At 33.8% G+C, this 27,064-nt stretch overlaps 2 protein-coding genes across 2 annotated transcripts; both read left to right on the top strand.

The window, feature by feature from the left end:
* Positions 1-355: 355 nt before the first annotated feature.
* LOC148768378 (uncharacterized) lies at positions 356-2,142 on the top strand. Its single transcript, XM_088821176.1, has 2 exons — positions 356-1,439; positions 1,535-2,142. The coding sequence occupies exons 1-2, from the start codon at positions 356-358 to the stop codon at positions 2,140-2,142; spliced, it is 1,692 nt and encodes a 563-aa protein (XP_088677302.1).
* Positions 2,143-11,280: 9,138 nt separating this feature from the next.
* On the top strand, positions 11,281-12,496 carry LOC105976855 (putative protein phosphatase 2C 55). Its single transcript, XM_013002116.2, has one exon. The coding sequence runs from the start codon at positions 11,296-11,298 to the stop codon at positions 12,112-12,114; it is 819 nt and encodes a 272-aa protein (XP_012857570.2). The 5' UTR covers positions 11,281-11,295; the 3' UTR covers positions 12,115-12,496.
* The last annotated feature ends 14,568 nt before the right edge of the window (positions 12,497-27,064 follow it).

The following is a 27,064-nucleotide window of genomic DNA, read 5'->3' as shown; positions in this document are numbered from 1 at the left end:
GGTAATTATATATACCACAGTAGTCATGTTTAGCATCGTAGACATGTTGCATATACAGAATTGTGTTGATTTTTTCAGAGATTTGTATTTGATATATACCAGAATAGTCATGTTTAGCATTATACACCTGTTTTATATCAGAGTAGTTAAATATATGTAACAGTAGTCATATACATAATTATTTTTTTGAATTTGTTTGTGTATATTTTTTTGATTTGTATTGATATATACTAGAGTAGTCATGTTTAGCCTCATAGATCTGTTTTATATCAGAGTAGTTAAATATATGTAACAATAGTCATATACAGTACTTTTTGTTTACAGGTGCAGAATGTCTACAAATATTGTACTAATAATGAGGTTTGGAGAATTATTTGGTGTGAGAAAATGTGTTACTTCCTTTGGATTTGAAGAGTTGGTTGGATTCGTAAGGGCCAAATGGGGCTCGTTGCACCAGAACACTATGTCTCTCACGTATACGGTTGTTGGTCATGGGGAGGGTGTGTTGTGTGATGATGACGATGTGTTTTACATGCTGTCGTTAGCGCGCGAGATATCTCTTGATCGTGTTAAAGTGAATGTTAAACAAAGAGAGGGAGTTGTCCCTGATATGGTATCAAGTGTAGCATGTTTGTCTAATCGGGCACAGCTGCATGATGATGTTGCGTTCGAAATTGGTCAAGGTAGTGGAAGCAATCACTTGCAAAATGCTGGAATGTGTGCTCAAACTCATTTGATGAGTGCTAAGTGGGCTGATTTGATCAAGGATGTTGGTCAAGTTTTTCGTGGAGGTGTTGTGGAGTTTACGAAAGCTTTATGCATGTATTCGGTGGAAACTGGATTTGAGTTTACATACGTTAAGAATGAACGTGTACGTGTAACAGCTGAATGCAGACACAGGACAATAAAGAACTGTATGTGGAGGATACACGCATCAGTTGAGAAGGCCAATGGGTATTTTTATATTAAAAAATTTGAGAAGCATCACACTTGTGGATCTTCTTTTGGGTCGTCAAAGCAGAATAGAATGACGTCTAACATTATTGCTGGTATGATAGTTAATTTGGTACAAGCGAAGCCAGACATGGTTGCTAATGATGTTGTTGTGGAAATGAAGCTGAATTATGGAGTCGACATTAGCTATTATGTGGCTTGGAGGTCTGTCACGGCAGGGAAGCAACATGTTTTTGGTGATGATACTAGTTCATACTTACACTTACCGTCGTACTTCGAAGAACTTGGTCGTACCAATCCGGATAGCATTTATAATCTTGACATCGATGCAGATACGATGACGTTTCGACGTTGTTTTTTTGCTTTTGGTGCATGCTTGTCGGGTTTTAAGTCATGTCGACCGACACTCTCCCTGGATGGAACATTTCTGCACAACAAACACAAGGGCATTTTGTTAACTGCAATTGGGCCAGATGGTCATAACAGTAAGTTTCTGTACCTTTTATTGTGATTTATGACTATATATGACTATATGTTACTAAGGCTGTTGTTGTTACTTTGTACACATAATTGTTTCCAGTTGCATTTGTTGTAGTTGGTGAAGAATCTGATAGCAATTGGGCTTACTTTCTTACTCATTTGAGGGTTTCCATTGGCACGGATCGTGTGGTCACGTTTTTCTCGGATCGCAATCACGGTATTTTGGATGGGGTGAAAAACATATTCCGTGATTGTCTTCATATATATTGCTCGTATCACTTGCATTTAAATTTGTCAAGTAAATGTAGAGGTTGCCCATCTGGTTTTCGAAAGAAGATGTCTCATTTGTTAGATGCTTGTGCCTATCCTCCTACAAAATCTGAATTTGATGTGCATATAAAGGAGTTTATAGAAACTGGCGGTACAAGGATTAGAAATTTTCTATCAGACCTTCCGTATAACAACTGGACTTGTGCACATTTTGAGGGGAATAAATACGGGCAGATGGCATCTAGTGTTGCAGAATCGTGGAATATGAAGATTGGCGGCATTCGTGGCCTGCCTATAACAAATGTGGTTGATGGTCTTAGGAGTATTATGATGGTGCAAATGTGTATAAGGGCAGAGGAGGCTGCGGTTATGTCAACTGTACTTTGCACTCCCATTCAGGGCGGTGTTGATAAACTAGTACATGACAGTAGAGTTTAGATAGCAAGGAGGGCATCGGTGTACATTTACGAGGTGCTTAGTACTCCAACAACTATTTTTGACATTCCCAACAAGTCGTGCACGTGTAGAGTGTGGCAAGTCAACGGCTTGCCGTGTATACATGTTGCGTGTGTTCTGTTCCATAACAATAATGATGGTTATGCATATGTTGATTATCATTACACTGTTGAGTGTTATAAAATCACGTATTCGCACAGTATTTATCCATTTGTCAAGCCAGATTTTGATGGTGATTTGCCTTTGGTTGGACCTCCAAATTATCATATTCGGCGTGGCAGGCTAAAGGTGAAGAGAATTCCTTCGAGAGGTGAGAAGATTAAGAGGAAGATAAAATGCAGCTCATGCAACCGTATGGGCAATCACAACAAGAAAACGTGCAGGAGGCCTGTATGAGAATTGAGTGGAACAGAAATGTATTTCAATTTTTTTTTCTTTTTCAACTGCCTTGAATTTGTGTGGAACATAGTTTGTGAATTTTTTTCTTGAGTTTCCAAGTACATGATCTGTTTTTTTAAGTATTGAATTTTGCTATTACTGATACATGTAAGTACAGATTTTTGTGTTTGGATTCTAACACCTGCAGTCACTTAGTCATATGAGTATTTACAACTACGGGTTCTTAAATAGTCATATGACTATGTGACTATAGTTGACTATGTAGTCACAGGTAGTCATATTTTCATCTGACGAAAAAATATAGATTATAAATAAGTAGTCATTGATAGTCATACGACTTTGTGACTATAGGTGACTACGTAGTCACAGATAGTCACATTGTAATCTGACCAAAATATGTAGATCATAAAGAAGTAGTCATCGATATTCATAAGACTACGTGACTATATGTGACTATGTAGTCACATGTAGTCACATATAGTCACATTGTCATCTGACTTTATATGACTTTATGTAGTATTCATAGCTGTATGTAGTAGTGTCATACCAAAGTACTACAAAATAAGATTTGAAGAATGGTAATGCATATAATAGCCATAAGAAAAGATGTTTTACGTACTGCAAAAATAGTCATACAAAAGTACTACAAAATAGTCATATAAAAGTACAACTACGTAAGATTTTGTTTGGGTGCAAATAGTTCACAGAAATAAAAGCTTCACTTAATAGGAATAATAATTGTCTAATATCAATTAATCTTGTAGTGGAGAAATGATTCAACAGCAGACCTCCTCATGCACTCGACACCGGTCTCAGCGTCGTTGGTAACCAGTGGAATTTGGCGGAATGTGTTCCTTATAACAAACAGGACAAAAAATACCACAATCGCTTGAATCATCTGCTTGTTGGGGTGAGTCATTTACCTCATGCAGCGGTGCGTTTATAGGAATGGCGGAGATGTTAAACTTCATTGATGTGTTTTCGACATACATTTTCTGTGTACATGAATGAATTAGATATTTGTTTATGAAATATGTAGTTGCTGGAAATAAATAGTCAGTAGTTGTTTACCATGTAGGTGGCGTCAATCAGGTATGGGTCCTTAAGACCTTTGCGAGGATGTAATGAGTTGTAGAAACGCCACTCATTTGAATTTCTGTCCAATATTAACAGTGTCCAGTGGTTAGCCCCGGTTTGAGGATTACCGTCGGAATGTAATGGGAAGATGAGGTATCTATGTTTGCTAACTTCTGCTGGTATGCGGAATGTTTTATTTCTGGACTGCCTCAACGATGTCTGTTAGAACTACTGATTAGTTACCACGGGAAAACATATACTTCTTTTCAAAAAAAAAATTACAAATATATTATCGACTTTGTACCAGTAGCATGCTGGTGAACGTCATGCTTGTTCCTTTAAGCGACTCATAAGCGCTACCTTCAAACAACCCTGCAGCTTGCTGATGTCCCAATATCTCGCAGTAAGCATCTATAACCTGTGATTGTACAGTGTTATTAAATTTGTGTACATAATGTGGGCAGAATAGTTTGTATAGTGTTATTAAATTTGTTTTTACCTCGCCCGAAATATCTTCCCATCTGAGGATGATAAAGATGTCAGCCATCCGAACATGAATATTGCCATCTGGATTATTCCACACTGTTTTACTGCATTTATAAACATTTTTGAAGTATGAATAAGACATGTGATTGTGCAGTCATGGGTAGTCATGGGTAGTCATATGACTATATGACTACTCTTGACTACATATATGAATAGTCATAGAGAACTAGTCACTTGTAGTCATGTAGTCATATGACTATATATGACTGTATGAAGTAGTATAATATTTCATATAGATGATTGGATATATGACTGTAGTTAGAGTTTACTTACTTCCCATGCACTATTTCATCTGCCATTATGTTTATTATTGTTTGTCTCTCGCACTCATGCCGATGAATGGGTTGAATTTTTTGTATCTGAAATATCTACGTGCTTTCTTGGTGCTACGTGGTGTTACTTCATGCTTTTTTGACCTAGTACGTTTCCCCACTGCAGATTTTGGGTCGTTTAGCTTGGCCTCGATATCTTCCTCACATATCTCAAAGTCGATGTCCGAATGAATTGGTGGGCGCTCATCAAGTGCCTTTGCATATTCTGCACAATTAGCTTCCAACTCGGCTATCTTTTCATCCCTTTCTCTAATTTTCTCAAGATGAGTTTTCTCAGCTGATTTTAGGAGGGTGATTTCAGCTTCCAAGAAGATTTGGGCTGCTGTGTGCTCAGGCATGTTTGTCAATAAGATATTTTCTGCTTCAAACTCTTGTGTCAGCGACAAAGGTTTTTCGGATTGTACAGTAGTTGCAGCATTTGTCACCTCTTCAAGATGTTTGATGAGGGATTCATTCTTTGCCTTCAGTTCTGCATTCTCTTTGATTTTTTCTTGCAGCTCACTATGGTTGGGCTGTGTTTGGCTCAAGATATAAAAAGACGGCCCATCAGCATTGCTAAGCGCGACCTCGTCCTTTAGTTTTGCAAGTTGAAGAGCAACATGTGCCTTTTCGTCAACAAGTACCTGCTTGTCATTTTTTAGCATGACTATCTCCATCTGAAGTTCTTCTACGACAGCTTGCAGTTGCGACACTTGGGCCTCCTATTCTGTCCTTTGTTTTGTTTCTACCTCCAATAGCCTCTTTGTTTCATTCAGCTCGGTTGTGATCTTGAGTTCATCTGACGACTGCCGCTTTTTGTACTAGTTTTTGATTGGGACATTCTCGTCAGAATCAGGAGGGGCAGAATGAATACTAGCATTGTTGTTGTTGTTATCGTTGTTATGTTAATCGTTTACATCATCGCTGATATCGTCCAGGACCAAGTTTCCATCTAAGATTTGTTGTTTTTGCTCTGTCGGGATCAGCGGATTCTCGTTGACGAGTTGTGGATCGATATCGTTCATGTCTTTGCTGCTCAATGTAGATGCAAGCTCGGATATATCCCACCACCAAAATCTTGGAAAAGCAAAATCAGCAAGCGGAGGCACGATTGCTACACGCTCACACATCCAATACTGCGTAAATAAACATAAACAATTAGTCATGTATGTGAATGTACATGACAGCAAGTGACTATAAGTGAATGTACATGACAGCAAGTGACTATAAGTGAATGTACATGACAGCAAGTGACTATAAGTGACTATTCATACTTACCAGCACAAGTGGTATGCAACCATGAACTTTGTCATGTTTTTTTGCTGTGTGGATTTGTTTAACCAAGAAATACGTTATCCCCCTGGCCCAGTTGAAGTCATTTGTTTGGTCTATATCACCGCAGTACTTGAACATCCACCAAGCTACGATTTCAGTTGAAGTGTTGAAAAGGACAGTTGACATAAGGTGTAGGATTATTAATCTGACCACATCTTCAATGTCTTCATTGTCATCGCTATCTATGCACTGAAGTAGCTGGTGTTTCAAAGTTTTTTGGGGGAGCGATGGGTGTGCGGCAAATCTTCGTGCTGCGAGTCCTTGTTGCGGCTTCCTTGACCAGTCAAAAGTCATTCGTGTGTTGCCAGATTGGATGTCAAAGATTAACCTGCAATCTTGTGGTGTGATTGTAATATTTTTGCCTCCTATATATATGGAATGCCCTTTCTGTTTTGTTGTATGACGTCATTATTTTGAAAGTTCCATTATGTGTGCCTGCGATGTCATCTCTGCTGAGTTTGTATTTTGCGAAAGGTAGAACGAGATGGTAGAATGGGGTACGGCGAAGACATGCATAGTGAGGTGGTCGTAGGTTTATATCTTCGAAGAAGGTCACGATTGATGGCATGTTGGCTCGGTATTGTGTCCATTTTCCCTTCTTACGTGTGTCTATTTGTTCATTTGTTTCAGTATATGCATAAAGATGTTCGTATATATGTTAGGGTGTGAACATAACTCCTGAAAACAACACTCACACACAAAACACACATGAGGTAGTAAACAGGATGTAGTAAGAATGAATGTGACTACATATGCAAATATGACTATGTAGTACTACACATGACAACAGCACCCACACACACAAAAAACACACAAAAGCTAAAGCAAGTATGTATGTGACTACACATATGAATATGACTATCCAGAACTACCCATGACAACAACACTCACAACAACAAAAAACAGCACAAATGCTGCAGCAAATGATGGATGTGACTTTATAAGAAAACAACACCCACACACAGAAACAGCACTAATGCTGAAGCAGATGATGGATGTGACTATATATGAAAACATGACTATGCATTACTACCAGTGACAACAACACCCACACACAAAAACAACACAAACAAAACAACATCCATGAATGTGACCACATATGACAATAAGACTACGAAGTACTACCCATGAAAACAGCAACCTACACAAAAATACACAAAATATGTGGCATGCATGAATGTAACCACATATGCAAATATGACTACGAATTACTACTAATGGAAACAACAGTCAGACACCAAAATTGGATACATGACTACGGTTTTTTCACAAATTTGTGTATTTGGAGTAATGAAATGGTTGAATTAGGGTAGTACATGTTGCTAGGTTTTCGGTATGTGCCATTTTTTCCTTTCGATTACGGCCTGGAAAAAAAATGTTTGAAGGGGGTTTTAGGTACCAACGGAGGGGGGAAACAAAGTATATTGTTGTAATGTAGCCATAAACTTACGTTTTGTCGGTGTCTTCTTCGCCATTGGTGGAAGCCTTCCTTTAAACATATCAAGAGCCTTGGTATTGGCCGACGCATTATCCACCACGATGGTAAAAACCTTCTCAACCCCCAATCACATAAACATTGTTCCAAAGCTTTGGAAATGGTATCACCACTATGGTTGGCAATTTGGCTGAATGAGATGATCTGTTTGTGCAAATTCCAATCATCACCCAAAAAGTGTGCAGTGATCGCCATGTAATTAATAGTTTGAATAGAGGTCCAAGTATTTGTAGTGAGAGACACCCTTACACCGCTACCCAAAATACTCTTGAGCTTTTCCTTTTCCTCGAGAAAACAACTCATGACACCTCTAGCAATTGTTGGATGACTAGGCACTAGAAATTGGGCATTGAGTGACTGGCAAAAAGGTCGAGATCCAACTCCTTATACCATATTAAATGGAAGTTCATCTATGATTATCATCTGAATCAACTTCTTTCTTGCATAATCCTTATCATAGTGCAGTGGAATAAGCTCGCCTTTGGTTCTATTTGTCAACACCGACTGAGTTTGATTGCTCTTATACAACAAAACTGGAGATTGCAGACAAGCATTGTAAACATGATATCTCATGCTTGTTGTACCATAACTCTTTGACCCACAAGGATATTCCTTTTGCCCGAAATAGTTGCAAACGGCTTTTACAGGCAAGACGTAGGAGCCATCTTCATTCATTTTATAGTGGTAGTGTTTCCACACCTCTGACTTCTTCCTTCCCGGCTTAAAAGTTGGTTCTTGTTGGGTTACACTTGCACTAGCAGTTTGAGAGGCCGATGTGTCGGTGCGTTTCGTCATTCTACCATTTAAAATATTCAAAGCATTAGAAATTTAGGAATTTGTTTTATAAAGTAATTAATAAATAAATTATGTACTCATCCATCTCTCTTGCACATACATGACACAGTCACACAACACAAAACACACACACACACATCAGTGACATCACAAAACACAAAATTTAAAAGTCTGTAATTTGTAATTGGTTTGGAGAAATAAAAAACGTGATTATTATTTATAATTGGCAAAATAAAATGATGCATGCAATTTTATTTTCCGTTCACACAATTAGTATGGAGAAACATAAAACCTAATCAATACTCATTCATATGTAAAAAAATAAATCAAATTGGGAAAAATGTTGAATTGCCCAATTTTAATTAGAGAAAAAAAAATTAAAGCCTAACCTTGAGTTTTGCCCTTTAGAGTGTAGATTGTAGAAGTCAGAAGGGCCAGAGGTGAAGTAGTTGCCCACCGGTGCTGGCGGTGATGGCCTGGTTGTGGCTTGCAAGAGAAACCCCGACGGCGGAGATGGTGGATGACTTTATACAGAGTTATTTCTTCTAGTTTTGGCCGATAGATTTTAGAGATTGAAGATTAGGGTTTTAACTTTTAATATTTGCTTAAAAATCAAAGGTTAAAAGTCAAAGGTTAAAATAATATATATTATATATAAAAATAAAAAGTCGGGTGGTCGGGTAATATCGGCCAACTGACTTTTCATCATATTAGAAACTATACCCGACCCAACTAAACATGGGTCGGTTAAAATTATCGGCCCGACCAAAGCAAGTCGATTGGTGGGCAATTATCGGCCACAAAAGTCGGGCCGATAGTGGGTCGGTTGTCGGGTAAAACCGACCCATGAACAACCCTGAAGGTGACTACTGTTGATGGTATACGAATTTGACGAGCGGAAGTTGACTAGAATTGCAGTTGTTTGGGTTGCTGTCGACGAAGATGCCTAGCCCTTCCTTGGTTGGGTTGCCGTTTCCGGTGAATCACCGTAGCGAGAAGATGGGTGCGATTTTTGCAGAGAGGAGGTTGATTTTTCGGGTGGTTTTTTGGTAGGTTTTGATAGTGGAGTGGACGGTTGATTTGGGAATTGATTTTGAATTTTGTGTAAATTCCGTATATGGGCTGGATTTGGGGTTCAGGGGTAATTTCGGGTTTTTTTGGGCCAGGGGTGTATCTCAAAGAAAGATTTTTAGGGGTGGACTTATGCCTATATATTTTACATTCTAGGGGTGTATGTCTAATGCACCCTTCATTAATTAATTTAGTTATGGTAAGGGAAAAACTGCTATGGAGCTAAAACACAATCCTAATCCATATAACAAAATATACATAAAAATAAATAGGGTGAATGGCAAAGATGCCCATCACATGGGACTTAAATGCATTTTGGTCCACAAAAAAAAACAGTCTATCAATTAAACATATCCCCATGTCTTTAGTCTAAAATACCCTCCATAATATAATTCTTATCAATTCCACCCATTATGCTCTAACTTTCATAATATTACACATTGACCCCGGATTTAAACAAATATATCACAATAACCCCCAAAATTTTTTTTTTTTCAGAAAATAATTTTTTTCCTGAAATATTTTTTTTTCCGGCCAAATTCCGGCGTTGACTTTTTCTTTTTTTTTTTTTGAAAAACTTTTTTTTTTCCTGAAATTTTTTTCCAGCCGGTGAACCACCGTTGACCGCCGGTCTCCGGCGTTGACTTTTTTTTTTTTTTTTTTTTTAATTTTTTTTCTTAGAAAAAATTATTTTAATTAATATTACTGTCTTGGCTACTAAATTACTGTCTCAGACAGTAATATTACTGTTTAGGACAGTAATATTATGAATATTATTTTCCCGAACAGCAATATTATTAATATTATTGTCTGAGACAGTTAAATTACTATTGGAGACAGTAATTTAGCATCCAAGGCAGTAATATTAATTAAAATAATTTTTTTAAAGAAAAAAAAATAAAAATAAAAAATCAAGTAACAGTTAAATTACTGTCTCCGATAGTTGAATAACTGCTGGAGACAGTAATTTAACAACGAATACAGTAATATTAATTAAAAATATTTTTTTAAGAATGAAAAAGTCAATTAACAGTTAAATTACTGTCTCCGACAGTTAAATAACTGCTGGAGACAGTAATTTAGCAAACGAATACAGTAATATTAATTCAAAATATTTTTTTTAAGAATAAAAAAGTCAATTAACAGTTAAATCACTATCTCCCATAGTTAAATAACTGCTTGAGACAGTAATTTAGCAACGAATACAGTAATATTAATTAAAATATTTTTGAAGAAAAAAAAATCAATTAACAGTTAAATTATTGTCTCCGATAGTTAAATAACTGTCGGAGACAGTAATTTAGCAGCCAAGACAGTAATATTAGCTAAAAAAAATTAAGAAAAAACAAAATTATATAAAAAAAAAAAAAAAAAAATCAACGCCGGAGACCCGGCGGTCAACGGCAGTTGAACGGCCGGAAAAAAATTTCTGGAAAAAAAAAAAGTCAACGACGGAGACCGGCGGTCAACGCCGGAATCTGGCCGGAAAAAAAATTTATGTTCTGAAAAAAAAAGTTTTGGGGGTTAATGTGATATATTTGTTTAAATCCGGGGTCAATGTGTAATATTAAAGAAGTTAGAGCATAATTGGTGGAATTGATAAGAATTAGGGTTAAAATTGGGGTCAAAATTGAAAGTAGGGTTAAAATTGGTTAATTGATGAAATTGGGCTAAATTGGGGTGTAAATCATTAAATTGGAGTGGAATTGGGTTTCAATGAATTGGGGGTAATTTTGGTATATATAAAAGGATTTTCCTTATTTGCAAATAAATTTGAATGGGCTGGATTTATTTAAAAGACAAAAAAAATTGGATGTCCCTTTTTAATTAAGTACCCTTGTCATGGACTTTTTTGTGATTACCCCAAATAAATAATATTCGAATTGGGAACTAATTTCTATAATAAAAATAAATAATCCGTTTCTTAAATGTGTATATAGTCCTTTTTAAGTTGGTAATTCATCTCATACTAGAACTAGAATTCTAACCCCTACCGAGACTAGAATATATATATGTACTTACATCCTCTTATAAAACAATAAACCTAATCTCTATATATAGGTTATAACTTATAATACATAGGAACACAAAATAATTAATTAATTAATGGCAAAGATGAAGATGCTTGCAGAATCTTACTACATACCAAAGAATGAAACAGGCGATGACGCCACCTTTTTCAGCCAGTCAGCGCAGGTGATCGGAGTTGCCGACGGAGTCGGCGGATGGTCGACGGAAGGCATCGACGCCGGAGAATACGCAAGACAGCTCATGAGAAACGCCTACGCCGCCGCCGTCAAGGAGTACCACCACCGCCCAATATTCCAAGTGGACCCCAAGGAAGTTCTCAGGCAAGCTTTCTTGAATACCGCGGAGATGGGTTCTTCCACGGCCTGCATAATATCATTTGCCGCCGCCCCCGCCACCGGAAAAATGATTCTCCGGGCGGCGAATGTGGGCGACAGCGGATTCATGGTGATCAGGGGCGGCGGCGGGACTGTTTACAGGTCGCCGGTGCAGCAGCACAGTTTCAACTTCCCTTACCAGTTGGAGTATTTGTCGGAGAAGCACAGCCACCGGCAGGCGGCCGAGCTGGCGGTGGAGGTGGAGAGCGGCGACGTTGTCGTCGCCGGGACGGACGGTTTGTTTGATAATTTATTTGCCGGGGATATAGAGAGGATTGTGGGGGACTATTGCGTGGATTCGATGTTTTCTTTGTCGGAGACACTGGCTAGGGCGGCGCACGGGAGATCTCGGGAGACGACGACCGTAAGCCCGTTTCAGGTGGCGGCTAACGAGGCGGGAATTCGATATGTCGGAGGGAAATTAGATGACATCACCGTTGTGGTTGCTTACGTTGTACCCGACACTAGTAGTTCGTACGGCGGCGGCGATGGTGATGTTATGGATGTTGATTGTTGTTGATATTCTTTAATTTGTATTAGATTATAAATTCGTCTAATGTTCAAATCAATGTATTGTGATTTTGGTGAATTAATTAAATTGAAAAGGAATTATTTGGATGGGAAATTCGTGAATTATATTGTTTGATTATCGTAATTTTTGCTAATTTGTTGTATGTTTGTTTGATTAATTTCAAGGTTTTGGTGCATTCTGGTTCTTGTTTTTTGATAAATACAAAATTCAAATTGCACGAATAATTAATTAGGGTTCAAAAAGTTAGGATGCGGCGCCCATGAGTTATATTTATAATTAAAAATTATAAATTTTAGTAGTATTATTTTACATTGCATGTATTAACATATAACATTATCACTTATAATAAATTGTTTATGAAATCCGACGCTCAGGTGTGTGGATAGCAAAAGTCGTAGAGAGACAATACAAGTAGTTGTATATATATTTAGCATAACCTGGTACCATGACTTGAGCGTCGAAGGGTTCTGCTGAATCAACCCAACCTAGTTTACGTATTCTCTGATCGCAGGCATCTCAAAATTATCGAGTTCGTGAGTCAGCGATCCACTTTAGTCTTCCTGCACATCTTACTTTAAATATTATGTAAGATGATCTATATCTAAAATCATCAATATTTTAATGGAATATTTAATTCGATGATGTCAATATATTAATAACTTTGTTCTAGGTGTTGATTCTCTATGTAGATGTTTGTCTTATGCCCTATATTTCAAAACCTCAAATCCTAAATATTAGAGAAGTACAACTAAGTGAAAATATTGTAATATACCATGCATTGCATTCTAACTAACAAAGTACATTATTTTGTCGTTGCAGAAAAATTCATCAATTGTTTATATATAAGAATATTGCATTTGTATTTCATGTCATTATTATTTTATGTAGAATCTGATGGTACCTATGTAAAAAACTGTTGATTTAATTTTGTCAATTGCAAATTAAGATACTATATATATATATATATATATATATATATATATATATATATATATATATATATATATATATATATATATATATATATATATATATATATATATATATATATATATATATATATATATATATATATATATATATATATATATATATATATATATATATATATATATATATATATATATATATATATATATATATATATATATATTTCAAAAACTTATTCATGAAACTTATCTCAAACAGCATAATAAATATTTTTAGAAAAATATGGATTGGAGTAATTAAATGAAGAAATTTACATAATATAAATGCATAACAATGTTATTTTGTTTTTGAAAGAATTAGATTTTTGGATTAATTCTCAAAATTAAAGGGATCAAACGTTGAAATTTTTATATGTATTTTATATGGCGGCGGATATATGCAAACCCACTTTTTTATTAGTTCAAACCACGTAAAGTAGTTTATTAGTTCAAGCCCGTAAATTAATTTAATTTTATTACATCAAGACCAAACAGGACGAATATACCCTTATCAATAAAGAATACCTAAGTACAAACAAACTCTATTTTTAATTTGTTCAAGACCAAAAAAAAAAAGTAAAAAATAAAAAAAAATAGAAACAACTCACAACTGTCGCCACCAAACCGACGAGACACCGACCAACGTGACTTCCACCACGTCGGCGACGACCAGCGACCCACCCACCGCACCACACCTTCACCACCACCCCACCACCACCAACAAGTCTTTTTTACTAAACTTTTGTTTGTCAATTCAAAAACATTATTCGAGCATCGATTCTTGATAAATATGCGTGGATGAACATTAATCTATGCTTACTTCATGTTGGGTTGCAATACTTTAGCCGATTTTGGAAAAAAAAAATTGAGATTGAAATTGATTTTTTTTTTTTTTGTGTTTTCGTTGGTTTCCCAAATCGGTTTATCCAGAACGATTTTGTACACGAAAATCGGTGTCACAATGCCGATTTTTTTTTTGTTTATGATTTATGTTTTTTATTTGGTTTTGAATTTCATTAAGGGTGAATTAATATTTTTATGTTGGAGGTCTTGAACTAATAAAAAGATGGACTTGCTTATATCCGCTGTCATTTTATATAAGCTTGATTTCTATTTCAATTCGCAAAATGACAAATGATTAATTAAATATCAGTCATGTATACAACCTAGACAGCTTCCTATTTTTGGCATAGTAAAAACAAATATTAAGATTGTAAATTTATTTAAAGATTTAGTTTGTAATTGACTTTCTAGTTTCTAATATGTTATCATTGATCAATGCTAATAAAAACGAATAAGCTAAGGTATCATCAAAAGGTGATAAAAAAGAGAGAACCCAATTAATACATTGGATACATCATTCAATGATTCATAAGTACTCTCAACCCCTATATATAAATCAATTATTGTCACACCAAACAAATCAATTATTCGATCGACTTCGATCTTTTTTTCAAACACAGATAAAACAAGAAAACAGGAGAAATTAAAATGGCACGAGAAAAGAAGATGAAAATGAAAAAAGGGTGGGTTGCAGTGCAAGTTGGATTGGCCAATGATATTCACGATCAAGATCAAGATTATTATTTTTCGTCATTTCAAAGATTTGTTATTCCGATTTCATACTTATACAATCCTCTATTTCAAAGGCTGCTTGATAGAGCTAGTGAAATATACGGCTACCAAACAAACGGCCCGCTAATGTTGCCGTGTTCGGTTGACGATTTTATTCATCTACGGTGGCGGATAGAAGCAAGAGGTAGCTTACACACGTAGATGTATGTAATGTATTTTTTTTTAACAATAGTTATTTTCAAGGGCAAATTACCAAAACCCCCCTGAGGTAAGCCTAAATAACGAAAATCCCCCCCATGTTCTCGTAATTACGAAAACCCCCCTTGACTAACGGTTGACCGAATTTTTTTAACCGAAAACGTGAAATGTCTATTATATCCTTCTGTTAAATATGTAAAAAATAAAGGGCAAATTACCAAAACCCCCCTGAGGTAAGCCTAAATAACGAAAATCCCCCCTGACATCCCTTTCAGTTGATGATTTATTGCTTTTATAAATTTATTTATTACTTTGTAATTTGTATTGATAATTTGATATTATATTTTTTTATTTTTTTTATTTATATATTTTAATTGATTTTATTTATCCAGAGGAGTATTCATACGGATTTATGCTTTTAGCTTGAATGATGCATGGTTGTATTTCTCGAATTGTAAAATATTTAATTTTATATATAAAAAATAATTAAATTTTGAAATCTCATTCATTGATTTTTTTTAATCCAATAAAAATACATTGTACATTCATAATGATTGATTATATTTGGGTTTAATTTAAGAAAAATAAGTATTTTGTACATTCATAATGACCCCTCATTAAATAAAATGCTTACAATTACCCCCCTAAGGGTAATTTCGTGTACAAGGGCAAAATTGGTATTATTGGAGGAATATTCGGGAGAATCAAAAAGATTCTATCGATTCTAACACCGTTAGAGCGATTTGTAAGACGTCTGCATACCTCAGGGGGGTTTTCGTAATTACGAGAACATGGGGGGGATTTTCGTTATTCAGGCTTACCTCAGGGGGGTTTTGGTAATTTGCCCTATTTTCAATAATGTAATGTAGATGTTCATCCAACTTTTCCATGAATAGTGAAATGTGTCTTTTTTCCTTTCTTGTTTTGAACGACTGCACACATTGTTTTTAATTAATAGCATACATTTTACCGCTTCGACGTGTTTTTCATTATTTTCGAGTTATGATTAATCTAACCCGATTGCCTTTTTTTCCTCTAGTTTTTTGTTGCTGAGGCTCAAAAAATCTGCCGCTCTCATGGAATTGATTATATAACTTAACCTTAAGAAATTAAAAAAAAAAAAAAAAAAAGAAAGAAAAAAAAAACTAAGAAAAGTGCTCTAATTTATTACACATTTTTAGTTGACAAAATATGTAGAGAGTAGAAAGAACCCTGTTTTGACATCATTAGTTTCATAGGGTATACGACCACAAAACTCATACCTCAAAGGGATACATTTATCTCCAATTATTGAGTACAAATGTGGCAAATATTTCGTCAATTAGGGATGGCAATTTAACCCGCCCCAATAAATCTTTGCTACGTGTGGATCCAAAATTTTCGGATATCCTCCGCCTCGAAAAAATATGAGATGAAGAAGGTGATTGAATTTTTTTTTTTTATCACCAAGTATAGGAACGGATTTGTAGGTACTGAGCACCATAGACCTGTATCGCATGAATTTTCGGATATTATCCGCATGATGCCGACAACCACAACACACTTCCACCACTGTTTACTCTGCAGACTTCTTAGTTCTTCTTCGATTCGTTTAAAAGAAAAAAACATAATCCATATTCTCTTATTTATTGGATTATCGCCACATCACCACCGGCCTTACAATTTTCTTCTCCGCCAGACCACTATCATTTGCCACTCTTTCACATTTCTCTTCTTTGCCAGATTGCTGCCACATCGCCATCACTTGAAATCTCGTCAAAAAAAATGGGAAATTTATGGGGTGAGTTTGGGGATGCCAACTCATAAAATCTGGGAATTTTGATGTGAATGGTTATGGAGCCAAAATTACATTCTCAAAAGCTTTCTTTGAACCATACTCACTCACCCCGGAAAACCTCACCTATCGCCTGATTTAGGGTCGGTGAGGATGAACAAGAAGACAGGTAGGTTGTAGAAGAGAGAGAGAGAGAGAGAGAGAGAGAGAGAGAGAGTATATGATCCTTGATTGTGTGCGCGTAACCCTAATACGGTGTTTTTACATTTGTTTATATAGAAAAGTATATATAGTTGTTTCCTAATCTAAGACCCTTTTATTTGTCCTTAATTTACATCACTCAATCATCAATCTTGATTTATACACTTTCATTGTTTATTTATAGAAAACATATTTGAATCTTCTTCACACAGTGGCTGTCTTTGAGCTCGCCACCTATTCCCTTTAATTTCTTATCTTGCGAAGGATATCTAGTAGGTTGAAGTGTACTGATGGTCTTCCAGTTGTGCTAGCTCTTTGACCCTATCTCTCCGAGCTCTTTGACCTTCCTATCTCCGCACTCTTTTTCTGGCGAACGTCTTTGTTTATCTCGGTCATCCTTGTTCGCTTGAATTTGTCCCATAAGGTACATGGATCACCTCGATTATGGATTTAACTTTTATTCTTCGTTGGTTCTTGATTCACGGTCTTAAATGTGGAGAATTCGGCCGAGTATATAGAATTGATCTCTATCAAATGGAGATTTCCAGAGCAGACAGGAGAACCCACCCCATTGCCGTTCCTATCCTCTATGATTACGAATTACAACCAAGTATCTAAAAGTGCACTTCCCCATTACACGACCAGAAAGTTCAAAGCTAAAACGATTATTCTAATCAACAAATAGAGTAATAGACAAAAAATTCGCTCAAATAGAGTAATTATTATTCTATTAATATAGTTTTATGCTTAGATTATGAGTCAAAAACTCTACAAGAGTTACAACTAACTACTAATTGCACTCGAAAAACAAATTCTGCTCAGGCCCAACTATCGTCCTTATTTTTCAAAAAATTGATAGGAAAAAAAAAACATTATTAATCCGACATTAAATTAATGCTAATTTGGATTATCCATAAAATAGTTCATTTTAAGGTATGTCGTGTACTACTATTTATCTAAAAGTCCCCAAACTTTATTGTTTTTATTGTAAACGATATATCTAGTTCGAGACTCGAATCATACATAAACTCCGCCATTGTACCTTTCATGTGTTTATGACGATGTATATTTTCTCGGACGAGTACTCTCCTTTAGTGAATATCTATTCATCTTGCATAATTGCATATATATGAGGATTCAATTAAACAAAAAGAAAGTCTCACCTATTTTACTTTCTTGGATTCTGTGTCCTAATTTTAAGGGCAAATTACGGCTACTCCCGATGTATGGCCAAATTAAGAAAAAAAACCTTCTTGTTTGGGTAATTACAGTCATCCCCTCCTTTTAAATATTTTTACATATAATTTGGTTATTTATTGAATCAAGCCGTATATTCAGTTCGATAAACGGTATGAAATGTTGGCGTACAGAAATTTCGGTTCGGTACGGATTTAACATCCATAAATTTACCTCTGGAGTTGTATTTTCGTAAGATAATACATAGTTGAGAGGGTGGCTGTAATTACCCAAACATTAGAATAATTTTCGTAATTTGACCATAACTCAGGGGCGGCTTGTAATCTACTCTAAGAAATAGATTATTATGACATAATTTCAAAGTGGGAAAAGGGGTTTAAAAAAAAGTTTAGGGTGGGTCGAATTGAATGAGAGGGTCAACTCCAAGTACCAAGCGTTGGATTTCGAATTTCAAATCAAAAATAATTTATTTTTATCTTTTTAAAAAGAAAAAAATAAATAAAAATTTGTGCAACAATCAATTCTCACTAAACTGCTAAATGGAAACCGTGTTCCATCAAAGCATGGTGTATGGACCATCTTCATCTTCATCATAACTACCATCATTCATCATCATCAACATCATCATTAACACATCATTTATGTGGTCCCCACTTCATCGTAGTCAGTACCCAATAATATCCTGACACGTATTACCGTCACCCCTACCCCCCCTCCCTCTACACGTGGTCTTGTCCCTTCTTGATACATATATGTGGGGCCCTCTTATTATTTCCTGAATTTCATTTATCGTCATCACGTGGTTGTGTACTCGCCAGCCGTACGATCTGGAGATGGAATCTACACCGTCGTCCATCTATCTCCCATCGAAAATAATTCATTGAATTATTAAGTAGAGTAAATTACAGCTACACCCCTTGGGTATGCTAACATTACATTAATGTCCTATAGTGTTGGTAATTACAGTCACACCCCTGAAACAATTACCGAGCTAATATTTCTTGTCATGGGACCGATATGCACTATATTTGTTTCCCACGCGGCCATTTATTCTATCATAGACGAAATTTATAAATCTTAATACAAAATAATAAGGATTTAAGAAATGTTGGTAGAATCATGTCACCCACTAGTTCTATGTTGTCTCCACCATTGCCTGAAACTAATAGTTCGTTACAACCTTCACGGAATAACTTATCACATGCATTATTTTTTTAAAGTTTATAACAATGTTTCAGGGGGTGATTGTTGTTATCGATACCACATGGACCTTGAAATTATTTCAACATACCTTAGGGATGTAGGTGTAATTTATCCTATTAACTATTATTCCCTTCATCCTTTAATCTTTTTTTACTTTTTAAATTTGTGAGAGTTAAACGAATAAAGTCTTTTAAAATGTTCTTATAATACAATTAAATTAATTTTTCAGGTTTTGGAAATAATTGATAAGCACTCATGTTTTACCAATTATTAGAGTTGGATACTTTTGAAAATTAATTAATTGCATACATAGATTACATATACTATTGAGCTTTTTTTGGAAGTGAAATGAAAAAAAATTAAAAAATTAGAGCTTCAAAAGTAATTATGATACAAAATCTTTTCAATGGAGGTTTGAGGATTTATCTAACATAATGTTAGTGTTCGTATCTATGATTATTATTATTATAGAATTATATTTAGATTAGGAGTTTTAGTTAGATTATAACTAGACTTATAGCATTTGTTATAAATAGCGTACATCTATGATAGAATAATGCGCAATTTAAATTAATTATGGTTATTTTTTAAGTATTCTAACATTCATTGTATCAAAGACATACGGTTGGTGTGTTTTTTTTTTTTTTTTTTGGTGGTGTTTTTCTTTATGTGGTGTTTTTTTCATCTTTCGCTCGGTTCTACTAAGACGAAAAATGCCATAAACCAACGCTCTTTTTGATTTGTCATTGCAATTTTGTTTGTGGTGTTTCTTTTTATTTATCTCGCCTCCGTCGCAAAGGAAAACACCATAAATTATTGCTCTTATTTTTCTTTGTAGTCTTATTTTTAGTGTCATTTCGATCTTTCGCTCATTTCCACCGAGACAGAAAACACCGTAAAACACTTTTTCACAAGTGAATGTACCTTTTAGAACAGTCTTTCTAACAGCTAGATTGAGTAAAGTGCAATATCGAATATATGATATGACCATTTAGTAATTACACTCAAACATCTCAAACATCCATGTTAGTGTATTATAAATTAATTATGATATATCCCTAGTACAATTAATTCATTTCATGTACAGATACTTTTATCAGATTTAAGTAGGAAAAAAAAAACGAAAACCAATTAACTAATTAATTAGACTGAGAAAACATTAAATGACTCCATATGGTCATATGCATTAAAAGACTTGGTCAAGTTGGAGCTCATGTAATAATAAATGAAAACCTGATCAGATAGCAACATTTGCTTCATTTATTAATTACATATATTACTTTATAAATAACATTTTTTTGGTCACTATTTTGGTAATATTTCAACGATTAGATTCAAAAAAACAAATCAATATTTCCTAAGTTTAATATGGTATATAATATTTGAAAAAAAAAACAAAATAAATAAAAAGAGGATGTGAATGTAAGGAAATCATCTCATGCGGGGGTTAATTGTAATTTTGATAAGTAATTTATGAGGGTTTTTTTGGAAATTTATCCTTACATTAGGGGTAGTGTAATTTACCCTTTTTTCCTTCTTTTTCTAGGTTAGATATAATTTATAAAATAGATATTTTTTGTTAATTTTTTTTATCAAACCTTAGTCAGAGAGATTTTGTAATTGTCAAATACTTGGATATTTTTCGATAATTTGACCTTCCTTCAGAGGGGTTATTGTTATGTACCACATTTCTAATTAAGATTGTAAATTGATCGAGCTAAGTAGAAAGTATACGGGTGGATAATTATAAGGTGTTTTAAGGAAGAATAGTAAAATAAAATAATATTTATTTATATTTTGAAAGAATATATATATATATATATTTTATATTGTAGCGGTCAAATCATATTTAAAATTTATGAATATCTATTTTGTAAGAAGCATTTGAAAAATAAATTAATGTATTTTAATTTTAGAGTGATACATTTTTTTTATTATAATTACAAAATCTTCGAATAGTCATCAAAAATAATTTTAGTCAACAAGTTTAGCTTGAAATAGGACCAGGGACAAAGAATAAGTAATTAATTTGTTTTTAATGTAAACTAAACTATTCCATAGTTTTTGAAGTTAACGTGTTATTATTTAATTTTCAGTGGGTTTATTTTGAAATAGTATGTTTCAAGGGGACTAAACTTTAAATATCTTTTTCGAAAAAATGGAGTATTTATTTATTTATTTTTGCTGGGTTTCCTTTTACTTGTCCTCGTTCATCGAGCGCGCTTCTTCTCCGCTCCCAGTCCTCCGCTCACGCTGACACCGCCAATCACGCTTTCTTTTAGAAACAATGTCAGCCGTTTGATTGTGGAATCTGCGGTCCAGATTTTATTTCCCAAATCGCCGTCTTTCTGTGAAACGTGTTTTGCGGAAGGGTACTATTCTTCTCACAGCTGCCCACAAATAACCATTCGGCTAAATCGTGTTTTTCTACTTCTCAAATTAACTTTGAAATAAATCAATAATATATATATATATATATATATATATATATATATATATATATATATATATATATATATATATATATATATATATATATATATATATATATATATATATATATATATATATATATATATATATATATATTAAATCATTTAATCACTTTTTTTTTGATAAGTCATTTATGTGGTGTTTGCAAAAGCTTTTTGAAAGTGATTATGAGCTTTTTTTTGCTCATAATCTGTTTTCATGTGTTTGCAAAATCAACTTTTGTTTTTGCTTCTCTTAAAATAATATGTTTTAAGCTATTTTTTTAAAAGCACCCATAACCCTGTTTTTTTCTATTTAAGTTCATTTTCCGGAATATTTGCATACACCCCCAACTTTCAGAAATAAGCATTTAAAGCTGCCTTAACTCACAATCACTAACTTCTGCTTTTAAATAATCATTTGCAAACACCACCTTAATCACCTCAACAGATTCATATTTGAATTTTTATAATCCGTATTTTAATATTAACCGTCATTTTAGAGAATTTTTGCATGCATGTTACTAATATATATTTCTTTAATACTTCTCACAAGTTGAGATATAATTAATATAAGAAAAAATTACAGTTAAACCTCTATAAATTAATTCGGGATTACGGAAATTCTACTAAATTAACGAAATATTAAATTATCGAATAATAATTTAACAATGTTCACACCGAGTTCGGATCGGGAGAAATTATTATTTAAACGAGATTATTAATTAACGAGTATATGGAATTGGAGACTAACTGATGAGATTCTTAATCTCTGTGAACATTAAATTAAAAGGTGAATAAAGGAGTATTAATTTTATTAATACGTGTCTAAACATTAATGTATAAATGTAAAAAATGTTGGACATTTTTTCTTCGAATCATGTAGCCTTTACAGTTTCGGTTTTGGCACATATTGAAAAAATTAATAAATATACGATAAATGAGGGGAAAAATACAGCACAACAAAAAAAAAATTCCTTCTCATTTTCTATCCATTAATTATTTATTTTGTTTGTGAGAATTAACTATGAAATAAGTTTTCAGTAATGATGGCAAAATTGAAAAAAAATTAATATATATATATATATATATATATATATATATATATATATATATATATATATATATATATATATATATATATATATATATATATATATTGAAACAACATTTTTTTTGAAAAAAATGAAGTAATTAAAAATGGAGATAATATATATATATTTGCATCTGTCTATTTCAATGTAGCATATTACTTCACCAAAATGCCAGCTGCAACATTAATCACACAATTCATAGACAACTGGTAATTTACAGTAGAATTTTATTGAACAGTCCCTGGGGCAAGAATTATTGATTTACAAGTCCTCGCATTAATTCCTTATCATAGACTTAAATATTTATTGTACCCCTAGAGTTTACCCAAAGTACAAATACAGGCACCCAATATATATAATGTATATATATCATTGATCACAGTGATCAGATCAAACATCACTTAAACTAGATGTAGAAGTTTTCTTTTGAGCTTAAAATAAGCTATTTATATATATATATATATATATATATATTGATACGACATATAATTTAATATATTAATTATTTATTGTTTAGTTAGTATTTTATTATTATTAATTAATTAAAGTAGTATAAGTAGTTTTATATTACCGTGTGTTTAGTATTTAGGATAGATATTAAGTATTTAATTAGTATAGGTAATTATGTTTTCTAGTTAGATTAGGATTCTAGGGTTTATTCTCTTTAAATAGTCGTATTGTGCTAGGGTTTTATTATAAATAGAAATAATAAAGAAAAGTTTTCTTACGATCAGTAAAGAAATCTTATGATACACAAGAGATCGCATCAATTGGTATCAGAGCGAAGTTGCGATTAACACCAACGCTTCGTTAGCAAGGCAGCGATTACATCAAAGCTACGCTGGAGCAAAGTTGAGATCACATCAAAACTTTGTGAAATCATGATGTCAGAAACAAGACGGTTGGAGCGATTGGAAAAATCCGTAGAGAAATTACGGATTAATTTTCAGAAATTGCTCGATCAAAGTCAAGGACGACGTCAACGCCATCACAAAAGCCGAAGGGACCGCCGCCCATCACCGCCGCTGCCGCTGCCGAGCCTATCGCCGGAAGAAGAGGAAGAGGACGACGATGACTTTTTCGAAGATCCACTGCCGCCGCCAATGCCAAGCCTACCGCAAAAGGAAGAGGAAGAGGACGACGATGATTTTTTCGAAGAACCCCAATTTTTTGTGAGTTCGCCGAAAGATGAATTATCGGATTCACTTGAGGTAATTTGGGACGAAGGTGATGAATTAACTAAGGAAGAGAACGAAGAACTACAGTGGATATTAGAAGAGTCCCACGATATTCAAAAGAAAGGAGACGAACAAGATTTGGTGACTGTGAATGAGCCCGGATCTGTAAAGACGATCGAGAAAAATAAAAGCACAATATTGATTGTGAAGGAGATGAGATTTGAAAAGACAATTGAGACGAAGGTTGATTTATCGGGTAAGAGATTGAGAAATTTCGTTCGGGTATATGGACTCGTATTCGGAAAAGAGCTCGATTTTTCGTCATGTTTTTCCGATTCAATCGGAAAGCAATTCGATGGCTTCAAGCATAGGTGGAAACACAAAAAAGCGAGACGATTATTGGGCAGAACCTTGAGGACAAGGTTCATTTCAAGAGGGGTGGTTTGATACGACATATAATTTAATATATTAATTATTTATTGTTTAGTTAGTATTTTATTATTATTAATTAATTAAAGTAGTATAAGTAGTTTTATATTACCGTGTGTTTAGTATTTAGGATAGATATTAAGTATTTAATTAGTATAGGTAATTATGTTTTCTAGTTAGATTAGGATTCTAGGGTTTATTCTCTTTAAATAGTCGTATTGTGCTAGGGTTTTATTATAAATAGAAATAATAAAGAAAAGTTTTCTTACGATCAGTAAAGAAATCTTATGATACACAAGAGATCGCATCATATATATATATATATATATATATATATATATATATATATATATATATATATATATATATATATATATATATATATATATATATATATATATATATATCAGTAGGAGGATTTGCGTGTGGAGAAGAAGCATGCGTGATAAACAAGTTCTTCATCTATTTTCATGCATGAGACAATAAAGTAAAATATTGAAAATAAATTAGCTGAAAAAGGATTCCCAGGTTTAGAGTCCAAACAAAAATTTTCAATGTAGAAAAAGGAGAAGAAAAACCTTATTATATTGAAATGAGAGGCATATTATAGGGTAAATTACGAAAACCATCTTGAACTTAGGCTAAATAACGAAAACACCCCCACCTATCCGTAATTACCAATATTCTCCTCTGACTAATTGTTGACCGAGTTTTTTAACAGAAAATGTGTATAGTCTATTATAGTTTTTGTTAAATAGGTGAAAAATAAAAGAAAATATCCGAAATTGTGTAAAGTCGATTCCTTGATAAAAAAGATTTCATGAAAAGTTACACTGTAGGGGGTTGGTGTAAGATGAAAACAAACATCACGGGGGTTTTGGCAATTACGAATAGGCGGAGGTGATTTTCGTACTTTAATCTAAGTTTAGGGGGTTTTCGTATTGTATCCCATATTATATATGGGCAGTAGATGCATTATATTTTTTTAGGGTAAATTACGGCAACTCCTGAGGTAAAGTTAAATTACGAAAAAACATCATTTTGTTTGGGTAATTACAACCACCCTCAACTATTAATTTTCTTACACGTCCACCCTTATTGTGTAAAATTCAACATAATATTCTAGATTCCGTGGAATATTCTTTAGTTTGTACTCGTATTGCGCAAAAATGCAGTTTCTAATGCACCATAATCTGATATTATTGCAAAAGACACATCTTATGATCATCTTGTTTTAAAATGTGGAGCTCGAATGGGGTAAATTACAATAGATGCAACCTAGAGTATATTATATTCCGCATATTCTGACAATGTAATATTGATGGAAGCCGGTTGTAATTACCCGAATATAAATGAATTTTTCGCAATTTAACCATAAGGTAGAAACGTAAAATACCATTTATATTAAAAAAAAAAAAAAAAAAAAAAAAAAAGGAGGAACTAATTGATGTTAGAGAGAAGAGAGTGAAAAAAAAGTAGGTGTAGAGAGGAAGCTAAAAATAATAAGGTAATGATGAAAAACAGTGATGTAAGAATCCGCATTTATTAGATTGGAGGGTTCTGTCTGAATCACTCTTCTGTTTCTCGTGTAAAGTGCTTTTTTAAATTCATATATATATATCACTATGCAAATTAATACACATCTTCTTCTTCTTTTTTCTTCTTTAAATTAATTTTAATTTAAATTTGTCTTGTTGTGTGTGTTTGACTGTGACACAAAAGCTGAAATACTTTTTTCCTTGAAAAAACAAGAGAGAGAAAGAGGTAGAGATAGAGAGAGAGAAGAGAACAGGTTTTGCCCAGTTGACTGGAAACAAGAGTTAATTATATATATATATATATATATATGTGTGTATGAGTCATAAAGTCACAGCTACATAGCCTAGGAAATGAAAGATATATAGATATAAAGTGTAGTTATTAGGTTTTAAGTAACTTTCAGGTTTTTCTAGGTTAATTTTTTTGGGAGACCTAATTTTTTATTTATTTTTTTATTTACATGGGATTTAGTTGAACTTTTTAATTAATGCAATTTTGCAGAGATTAATTTAATTAGGATCAACATCAGAATCATAAGCAATTTTTGTTTAGATTTGAGTCAGTAGTTCCTGTTGGTATATATGTGCTGTGCCCCTCTCTCTCTCTTTAACTTCTCTCTCTCTCTCTAGATCTCTCTCACTGCATGTTTATAACTAAGTCACATTATTATGTATGACCACCCACCCCCCCCCCCCCCCCACCCCCCACACCACCGTACCCACCAACCCACCCCACCCCATTAATTAAGTAGAAAACCCTAAATTATTTGTATATATAAAGACAGCGTATATAGCATGAGTTGAAGAGAGAAAATAAAATAAAAATGGGGGTTGAGGGGAATGTTGGCTGGCTCGAAGCTGATTTTCAGAGAGAGAGAGAGAATTCTCTGAAATGCTTCGGACCAGGCTTCATTCCCCTCAAAACCATACAAATACATTCAAACAATACATGCAAAGTATAATTTTAGTAATTAAATGTTTCTTTTCAGCTGGATATTTTGTTGTCTGTCTGAATTTCGTGAGTGGTTAAGGTTGAGAGGAGTGTTGTCTGGCTCGAGGTCATTGAGGTGTTGATTATTATATATACATATGTATGTATATATATGTATTTC

This window comes from Erythranthe guttata, chromosome 8 (assembly GCF_056151865.1).
Source record: "Erythranthe guttata isolate IM_541 chromosome 8, IM_541, whole genome shotgun sequence".
In the NCBI taxonomy this organism is placed as follows: domain Eukaryota; kingdom Viridiplantae; phylum Streptophyta; class Magnoliopsida; order Lamiales; family Phrymaceae; genus Erythranthe; species Erythranthe guttata.
Note: the sequence above shows the minus strand (reverse complement) of the source record. Positions and strands in the feature narration are given on the sequence as shown.

Coding starts and splice junctions, on each gene's coding strand:
- LOC148768378 (XM_088821176.1), top strand. CDS start 356: ATGAGGTTTGGAGAATTATTTGGTGTGAGAAAATGTGTTACTTCCTTT. Junction 1,440..1,534: donor TGGGCCAGATGGTCATAACA/GTAAGTTTCTGT, acceptor AATTGTTTCCAG/TTGCATTTGTTGTAGTTGGT.
- LOC105976855 (XM_013002116.2), top strand. CDS start 11,296: ATGGCAAAGATGAAGATGCTTGCAGAATCTTACTACATACCAAAGAAT.